General features: G+C 40.5%; 1 protein-coding gene across 9 annotated transcripts in view; it reads right to left on the reverse strand.

Annotated features, from left to right (window-relative positions):
* Window positions 1-4966, reverse strand: part of ablim3 (actin binding LIM protein family, member 3) — a 47056-nt gene extending 42090 nt beyond the window's left edge. For 6 of the 9 annotated variants that reach the window (XR_014876631.1, XM_085175931.1, XM_085175925.1 and 3 more), the window contains exon 1: window positions 1020-4417. Coding sequence is in view for 8 of the 9 variants with exons in the window: in XM_085175931.1 (XP_085032057.1) it covers window positions 1020-1068 (49 nt within the window). In the remaining variant the exon portion in view is untranslated. The other 3 variants (XM_085175918.1, XM_085175910.1, XM_085175901.1) reach the window with 2 other exon arrangements.
* Window positions 4967-10164: the final 5198 nt, after the last annotated feature.

The raw sequence follows: 10164 nt of genomic DNA on the forward strand, positions 1-10164 counted from the left end.
GACAAGACCAAGACCAACTTCTACCAGAATGATGGCAAGAAAAAAGTATGGAGAAAACGTGGAACAGCTCCTGATCCAAAGCATATCATATTATCTCTAAAACATGGTGACGGCAGTGCCATGGCTTGGGTGTACATGGCTGCCAATGGCACTGGGACACTAGTGTTTATTGATGATGTGACACAGGACAGAAGCAGTCAAATGAATTCTGAGGTATTCAGAGACATAGCGTCTTCTTAAATCCAGCTAAATGCAGTCAAATTGATTGGGCGACATCTCATAATACAGATGGACAATGATCCAAAACATAGAGCAAAAGCTGTTTATTAAAGCAAAGAAGTGGAATATTCTTGAATTGCCAAGTCAGCCATGCATTTCACTTGTTGAAGACCAAACTTTGGCCAAAAAGGCCCATAAACAAAGACTTGAAGAATGTCTTGGTTTCTCTAATGTTCAAAGATTACACAGTAATGTATAGCAAGGAAACATCTGTCAGATGATCAAAAAGGTTTGTTATCTGATAATAATCTTAACAGTTAATCAACTTGTGAGTGCAACACCACATAAATATAAGCAATGGTTTTGTAATTCTGATATATAATTTCACAACAAAGCAACATCATATCTTCCGTGTCTGTGATCTAAACAGGCCAGTGGTCAGGTTTTTCCATGCCTTCCCCCATCCCCTGTCTTTATATCCCCTTTGGGTAGGAGCATTTATCAGAGCAATGGTAGTGTCCAATTGTATCACAAACATCCTGCTGCTCCACAGAGTGAGAAGGGTCAGGTCGCTACTGACAGTCTGAATAATCACTCAGTCCTACCAGAAGCCAAGGTCGTGGAGACGGCATCCTTGAGGACAGAACAGCAGTCTGGCTCGAGAGAGTCTACTGATTAAACTGTGCAATGAAATGAACTGAGCACTTACAGTTTAAGATAAAACAAATGCTAAATGTTATTATTATGATTTGAAAGTGGCTTTTACTACTGTAAAAAAAAAAGAAAAAAAAAACCCTCACCTATAAGCAGCAACAATGGCCTCCGCTGCAAATTAACAACAAAAAACATGTGCTCGATTTTAATGTCAGCCTGTAAGAAAAACACACCAGTTGTATGTGATTACTGCATATGAATATTCATCAGTCTATACCAGCATCTGTGTTTGCATCTGTGCATCTTTGTTCTCTGTGTTATTATAATAAGGCATTTTGTATCGAGAGGGAAAATAGCGTTTGGCTCTGGTTTGGACTGTTCACCACATGCTCTTCTCCTCCTTCACTAGCCCTGCTCCAGTAGATGCTACACATAAAACCAGGAAAACAATGAACAGTAAATAAAACAGCAAAATAAACAAAAAATATTAATTAATGTAGTAATAAATCAATTAATTATCCTAATTAACATAATTATTAATTACCTTAATGTTCCTGGGCCCAATAAGGATAGCATCTGGCAGCAGGTCATTTATGGATTACCCTCAAGTGTCAAATGAGCTGCTCATCTGTAAAGTCATCTTTCACTGATTGCCTGTTTCGTATTCTATTTTATTTCATATTGAAACTATAAATAAGCAACTTGTTATATAACTAAAGGTAAAATTTGGCTAAAGCTAACGCAAATCAAATTGTGTTTAAAGCAGAGCGATTTTTTTCCTCAGATTTTCTTGATCTAATCAGATCTGTTTGCTTGATTCTGCACTTTAGGATGCACAGCTCAAGCAAATCCCTGCAGACAACATCTATATCACTCTCCTCTTAATTTATTATGCTACCATTTTCCAATAAGCATTCGTTAGACAGTACAGCTGATGCTCATTAGGCAGGGATTTGGTGTTTTAGCACTACTGGTCCACCTTTGACCTCATGGTGGCACAAACTAGTCATTAGAATATAATGTATGGGAACATGAATATTTGCATCAAATTTCATTTCCACGTGACTAGAAGAGCAGCAACATCATTATCAGATATTGGCCTGACACTAGCTCAAATAGCTGGAAGGAGCATCTGTAAGTACGGGCTGGCTTCTGCAGTCATTTCCATTCTTTGTTATTCTGAGTTACCTAAATCATGTGGCAGCACTGCACTGGCAAACCAGTACATGATGGTAGGAGGAAAGCCAGCAGAGCGGGTAGGAGCTAGCAATAATGTTTCAGCAGTTTAGAGAGGTTCAGGTTTCATTACAACAAGTCTCTTTGGTTGTTATTTGTGACTTTGCTGTATTTATAAAGCATTTGCACAAGACTAAATAATAAATCCAAATGGTCAACATATTGGAAACTGCTGCTGTAACATTTAAACCATATGTGTTATTTTTCATGAGACACAATACAACTTTTTTTTAAGTTAAGACAGCCAAAGAGGAAACATTTTTACCGTCCCCATATGCTGCACTATGCAGCTACAGTCTTCTGAATGCACTTTGTTAAATAGCCTTAGAATTTTTCTCTACATAAAGACAGAGAGCAAGGAGGAGATGTGTCAGAGCTGCCTGTGATGTATGGCTCTGCAGATCCCCTCAGGTCCTTGAGCTCCATGATCAGTATATTGATCAACATGTGTTTTATCAGTCCCCTGAAACACACTAACTGTCTGGAGCCAATTCTGCAAAGACAACTCAGAATCTGTCATCATAGCTACCCACATACTTTCTCTATATCTAATTATTGAAAAACAAGGCTCCTTCTGCAAGAAATGTACCTCCCGTGCCCAGGGTACTGCACCGTCTGTCAGCCACATGGAAAATAAGACCAGACCAGACGAGACACACTCACGCACGTACAAAAAACTGGTGACCATGACAGACAGAAGGACCAGAAGATGAAGACAGACTATCAGAGCTGTGTGTAATTACTCTATGTGTGTCGATAGCTCCTGGGCAATAACACCCAGTGCAGCGGAACAACTGCACACAGCACAGCCTAACAGGCCCGTTCATGTCAAAACCTTAAAAGTGTTGAAAGCAGAAGGAAACACATGTTTGACTGACTGAAGGAGAGGAGAGAAGAGGACATGTTCATGTTTGCTTTGTTTCGATGCCTAAAGCCAGAGCAGAGACACATGTCACACCACCATCTGCCTGCTGTGTCATCGCTAACACACACAAACACACACACACAAACAAACACTTTTAAATTCTGACACATCAAACACCACATGTTGGCATGTTGTTTCTGCGCGTGTTTGTGTGTAAACCTGTAGGAGCTCACGCTATTAACTCACAGGAGTTTTTGGACAGCTCTTCACATGTTGGCCGCGTGTGCTCCTCCCCCTCCCTCTGTGTCAGCTGAGAAAAGCATTCTGAAGCTTAACAATGGAATTATAGTCATTTACTCAGACCACAAGAAGCTGCCACATCACTCCTGGCACGGACGGCAAAGGCACCGTGGCTGTCAGGCAAGATTCTGTGCCACAGAGTTAAGAGCACTGGATGAATAATGTAGTGCCACACAATGACAGGCTCGATTATGAATGATGCAGTAATACCAGAGGGTGGACAGGAAGCGCCTGACACCATCAGTTCACGGAGCACCTGGTGCACATCAACTTCAAGAGGCCTTACTGACAGCTAAGGGGCGGGGGTGGAGTGGGGTGGGGTGGTGGTGGAAATTTCTTTTAAAGTTAACCTTGAGATCCACATGCGGTCTGACTTGTAAACAAAACAAATACACATTACCCTACAAGCCCTACGGGGAAAGCCCTGATTCAGCTGACAGAGGATCAGGGTCAGAGTCAGGTGATACAAGGTCAGCTTAGCATCATGGCTGTCCCAGAGCCATTCTGAGGTAAGTATGACAGGAGCCCCTGAGGCTGACAGATACACAACTAAAGTCCCAAACGCTCAGCTTAGGAACTTTCAACCAAAGGCCTTACTGATCCTGTGAGGAATGTGTCAGTAAGGAGCAGGTGGATTTTTAAAAAGAAGAAGAAGCAACAGCTGGAGGCTTGGGTGTTCCCTCAAGAGTGATGGGAAGGAGGATGAGGAGGGGGAGAAGAAGATGAAAGAGAGGAAGTGAAAGAAGTGAGTGAAGGCCCCAGAAAACAACTGTTATGTGGATGAAGAATTTCAAAAATGCTCCTCATTGGATGAACTCAGGGCAAATGCCACTCTGACCTCCAGATATACTTAGCTCTAATCTCTAAACCTGCTCCAAGTCTATTATAAGGACTTGGCACCCACAGTCACACTGGTGTGTGTGTGTGTTTGTATGTTTTTGTGTTTTGTTTTTCCTTAATGCAAAAATGCTAATTTCCTATTTTTATTACATTAAATTGCAAGTCATCCTTATTTTAAAATGTTTATTATTTATAATAAATAATTGAGCAAACGTGACATAGTCTAGACTACTATTGTTCTATGGCACTTCTCTCGGCTCTCACATACATAAATCGTCCCTGCGCTTCAAGTGGAGAGGTGGAGCGCACATTCACTTACCACTGGAACTCATGATGCCCAATCGGTTGTTATCCAAAACAAAGCGGCTTCGTCAGAAAATAATCCCATAAAGCACGAGGAATTCCTCAGTTTCGGCAGTTTTGCTCCTTCGCAATTTTGAAATAATATTATTGATAATAATAAAATTAATAATAATAATAATAATAATAATAATCCACTAAACGCAAATGATGCTTCTCACTCCCAGCAGCACTGCTTCCAGTCAATTTCTCAGAAGAAGAAGGTGGGCATAGAGGGGTACAAAAATATAAGAAAAAAGAAACAGAAGGTAGGATAATACCCGTACTCAGCTACAACATCCAAATAAAACTCCCGCTCTTGATGTGTGAACGTCGGCTGTCTTTATTATTATTATTTTCTTTCTTCTTCTTCTTTTTTCTTTTTTCCCCAAAGACGCCAGTGACAACACACAATGCTGCTCACACGGATTCCACCTTCACATTTTCGCTCCCGGCTGATCCCAGCTCCGCCGCGCTCCCCTGGCGTGTCATCGTGCGCCTTTCACGCGCTTTAAACACAGCCTCCCTATATATTTTTCCGTTTGCGGTTTTCAAAATAAAGCAAACACGTTTGCGTGTTAGCGTGTGAACGTTGCGTGAAAAGCAAGGAAAAAACAACGATTTTGGTATATCTGAAATTAAAATATTAGCCTACAAAAGACATGCATGCAACTCGAATATCATTGATAAACGCTGACAACTTAGACCTAAATCGAGGTTTCAGCGATAATAGTCTTTGATCATATATATTTTTATAATAAGCTAACACTAAGTTATTATTTAATTTAGATTTAGATTTGAAATATCTATTTAATTGGTAGCTAATTCAATGCAAGATTAAAGTACGTACGTTATTACTGTGTTTTCAAGGTATTAAGTACTTGACTTGAACTAAAATGTTAAGCCCCACATAAAAAAGAAGTAATACTTTTGTAATTGTAATGTAACTTTTTCCCACAAGCTCAGTCCTTTCTCGAATAATATTAGGCTTTAGGCTGAATATCATAACTACATTCATATATATATATATATATATATATGTGTGTGTGTGTGTGTGTGTGTGTGTGTGTGTAAAATAACATTTACATATATATATGAAAGTGTCACTGACGATTTCTGAAGGCTCAGGCTTTATGGTTATCAAAACTGATTTTTTATGAAAGTAGAGTAAAGTCATTTCCGGTACTGCTTCGGGTTTCTGAGCCCAACTTGACTGCGCTCTTTTTTCTATCCTAGGTTAACGACGTCACTCTGGGCTGCTGTGAGCGCTTTGGGGATACTATACCCTACATCACTCTGCAATAAGTGATACGTGTTCACAAGTCCTTCCGTTTAAGTCGATTTCCAAAGCAAAGGAAGACTGACAGAAAGATGAGAATTTTAGATTCATTTGCAAAGCCACCTTGAATTGAAACTGGGCCGGAACACATTTGTCACTTTTCAAGAGATGCATGTAATATTTAAAACAAAATTATTTAGAGAAGGTCGAGAGCGTTCATAAAACCACTTTGTTGTTTTTGCAGTGCTGGGCTGGGCTTGTTGCTAAAACTGATATGACACCGCCCTCTTCTGGAAAATCGACGTAAGCAAATAAATTAATTGGATTATTTATGGTGAACCCGCTGCTGAGGCCATGTTAATTTAGAAACTGTGGACGGATTTGTTTCCACGGTTTTCACCTGCGGAATCACAGTAATTGCCTTAAAAGGCATGAGCTAGTTCTGCCACGAGATTAAAAGCTACCCTGCCTTTATGGCTCAGTGATATTTCTTCACCAGGTCCACTGGCATCAACGTGGAAAGATTTCAATCTTAGAGCTCGCGTGAAACACCCATCCGCTGTTTCCCATGGTATGAGCCAGTAGCCATAAGGAAACAATTGAAGTTCGCCAAAAGGTAACGCCTGGCCAATTTAAGGGATTAACTATTACATAAATAACAAGTGGTTTATTAAACTTGAAGATAAAAAAGAAGGTAACGCTGTGATAAAGAAAATTCAATATTTATTTCGGTTAGGGAGACAGAAGATAAAATTTCTGCTGTCAGATTTCTAAATGTGTTCCTTTAAAATGGGATATTAAACACAAGGCCTGGGAGCAAGAATCGGCCTTGCACAGAGTCAATCCTGCCCAATGGATATCTTCGAAAACAGGGGAGGAGAGCATAAATGTTTTGCTTTTAAATGTATTTTAATAAGTTTTACAGCTTTTCCTGCAGATAAAGAAATCCCCATAGTCATTCATACTACACCAGACAGATAAACAATGAAATAATTAAAAAGCAATTCCTGTTTTTTCACTGTGAGTTATAAAAATGTCTTTTGTGTGTGTGTGTTCATTTTGTTTTTACAGTTTTCTATTTTGCAATTAATTTTAACAAAAACTAAACATTAATGATATATACTTTGTGACAACCATCCCGATAGTGGGATAATTTCTCGCATGGTGTAGGGTTGTTTGTCCCTATAGTTATCACTATAACTTATATAATTTAAAAACTTTGTTTTCAGAAAAAAATAAAAGTTGATATTTTTTGGGATCTTCATTTTGCTAGGATTCATCTAGCACCCCTGTGCCTCAGAGTCATGACTCTGTATACCCCTGGACTTCCAGCAGTACAATCTTTGCAAGACCAGTTGTGGAAGACAATACACTGAAGCCATATTCCTTGGGCTGGTTATTGAAGTATGGCTCAACAAAAGCCATTGTACCAACACGGAAACAAATAACAAAACAAAACAAAAACCTTTACATGCTTAGCTGCAAAAACATTTCTCATCAGAGACTTGGTTGTCACATGTGTGAAAACCAAGCCCAGGACAAGTGAGACAATCTCCAGCTGACCTCTTGCTACTGGAAAACTGATTCAAATCAAAGATATTCCCTTCAGCTTTTTAATAAGTGTCTGTTTATGTGAGCTTTCAAAAACAACAGGAAAAACTACTCTAACTTCCTCCTTAAAGTTTTGTGAGTTTTCTACAAACTGAACACTGCATATTGGAAGGTCAGGTCACATGTGTCACATCCACAGAATTCCATAGTGCCCTCTAATGTGGCAGTAACAACCAACGTGGCAACCAATCCCAGGTCTACCCTACAGTACAGTCTGGGCAATGGAGCTACCAGAACTTTTTCTGTTATTGCTTACAGCCCACAGAGTTGTGCGGATACATTTCTTTCATTTACTACAACAGCTGGACTTTTGTCAAAGCGGGAAAGGCACCTAAAGAAAGCTCCAGCCGATCCAGGAGTGAAGGACAACCGCTGCCTAAGCAAAAACCTGTAGTGATCCCGTATGTGTCAGGAGTATCGGAGCAGTTGAGACGCATATTTTTCTAAACATCGGATCTCTGTGGCTTTTAAACCCCAAAACACGCTGCGCCAAAAATTGGTCCACCCCAAGGATCGGGTCCCCCGACACAAACAGGGTAAAATAGTGTACGCTGTTAAGTGCCTTGAGGATTGCCAGGACTTATACATCGGGGAAACCAAACAACCTCTGGCAAAGCGGATGGCACAACACAGAAAAGCTACCTCGTCAGGCCAGGACTCTGCAGTCTATTTACACCTACAGGCCAGTGGACACTCTTTCAATGATGAGCATGTACACATCCTGGACAGGGAGGAATGCTGGTTTGAGCGAAGAGTCAAGGAGGCCATTTACGTGAAAAGGGAAAGACCATCTCTGAATCAAGGAGGGGGCCTAAGGGTACATCTTTCGCCATCTTACAATGCTGTAATTGCAGCCATTCCCCAACTCTCTGTGAATGGTACTCATGGCCATTGATCAGTGGTCTTTGATCAGTTGGTTTTATTCAGTGGTTGTTGATCAATGTGCATGAGAATTTGCATAATTATGATTAAAGAACTGACCTCCCAGCCCATTGTTCCTTCACTGGGCTGGTTTCAGTCATTATGCAAATTTACTGTTTATAAGATTGGGGAAACCTGCAGTCAGCTGAGACTGAAGAAGTCACTTGGATGAGTGACGAAACGTTTCTCCCACAAAACGCTACGTCCAGATGAACAGAATCAACTTTTGGAGATTTACTTTCCTGAATGATTGAGAATGCATCAAGACGTTACTACAACAGTGTTTCCTTATCATGTAGAAAAAGTGGAGAAATACTGTTAAAAGTCTTTTTTCTTATATTGAAACATCTCATGGATTCAATATTTTTTTCTTTTCAATGACATAAAGGGCACTTTCACTGGTGGCCCAGGATGTAAAATGAGTTCTACATCCCTCATTTAAAACACTTGCAAAGTTAAGTTGCAACTGATTAATCACAGTGCATTTAATCTTGATGAATTCCTAATACTTTTAGTATTTGATACAGATTGTAAGGTGGTGAACTCAGTGCTCTGTCAGCTTATGTGCTGTGAAATGTGTGTGTGTGTGTGTGTGTGTGTGTGTGTGTGTGTGTGTGTGTGTGTGTGTGTGTGTGTGTGTGTGTGTTGTTTTTATTAACCTTGTCCCTGTGTCCTGAGGAAGCCCTGGTTCTGGAGCCCTTAGGAAGCTGGACAATGGCGGGATGTAAAAGGCCCCTGGCTTTCTTGCTCTCTCTGTGCTGCACAGTCTCACCTCTTCTGGTTCTGGAGCTCACCGATTTTACAAGATGTTCTTTCTTTGCACTTTTAATCTTATTTTCGCCTCACAGTTTCATCGTTGCCTCTTAGTTTCATCTGGGAACTTTGTAAAAACGTAGCATGAATCTCACTGACATATTTATTTGGAAACCATTTCACTGTTCATTCAGTTCAAACCATTACCTTATTCTGCATGTCTTAGTTTATTAATAGTATCACACAGTATGTTTACAGCTATCTGTGCTGGACTAACATGGGTTAGTACTGACTGTGACGTCTGTTAATAGGATGTACTGACGTGAAGCATCCTTATCTTCATTACTGTGTAAATGTGACAGTATATAACTGGATGGTGTGCAGGACAGACTTATGCTGGCTGCTGATCATGCTCCTGTGTCAATCCAATACTTTTGTTCTCCAAACTGATGGGGCAGAAAAACAGGAAACTGACTTTCCTGTGCACTGAAGGCAGCGGGGCAGGAGGCCGCTGGGTCAACACAGTGCGTTCGGTATATGTAAAAGCGCCAGTGCCCTCCATAACTGACAGTAAAGCCAAACATCCACTGCTGACATCACTCTGTTCTTTTGAATGGAAACTGTTTCTTTAAGTATGCCAAGCAGTGGAAAACAACCACAGTCAGCACAAATAACACATGACAGACACATCATTTAGTTGCACTACTAATGTGTTGCAAAACTGTTTGTGTGTGTGCATGGTTGTGTTGTTTTTGGCCTTATCATTCATTTGTTTATCAGTTGGATGTAATGTGTCTTTTGTTTGTCATTCGCACCATGGCCATGTGTCCACTATCAGTAGCACTGATCAGCAGTGTGCTGCATTCTTCACTAAATCTCACAATCCTTGCCCTTTGTCCACTCACATGGCAAGGGGAAAGTGCACATACCCACTCCGTGTTTTTACTATTCATCCTGCAACGCTGTGCTTGCTTGTTTCTACTTATTCCTGGCTATTTGTAATTTGCTGATATTTAATGCTTTCACCCCCCTCCCCTCCAACACTCTCAGACTATTGGAAGCAGAGCAAAATAAATGGTCTGTGTCCTCCAGCCTTGCATAGCCAGTTGCACGATCACATGAGCACCACAGGGACGATGTTGTGTGT

The sequence above is a fragment of the Neolamprologus multifasciatus genome, chromosome 2, assembly GCF_963576455.1.
Source record: "Neolamprologus multifasciatus chromosome 2, fNeoMul1.2, whole genome shotgun sequence".
NCBI lineage: Eukaryota > Metazoa > Chordata > Actinopteri > Cichliformes > Cichlidae > Neolamprologus > Neolamprologus multifasciatus.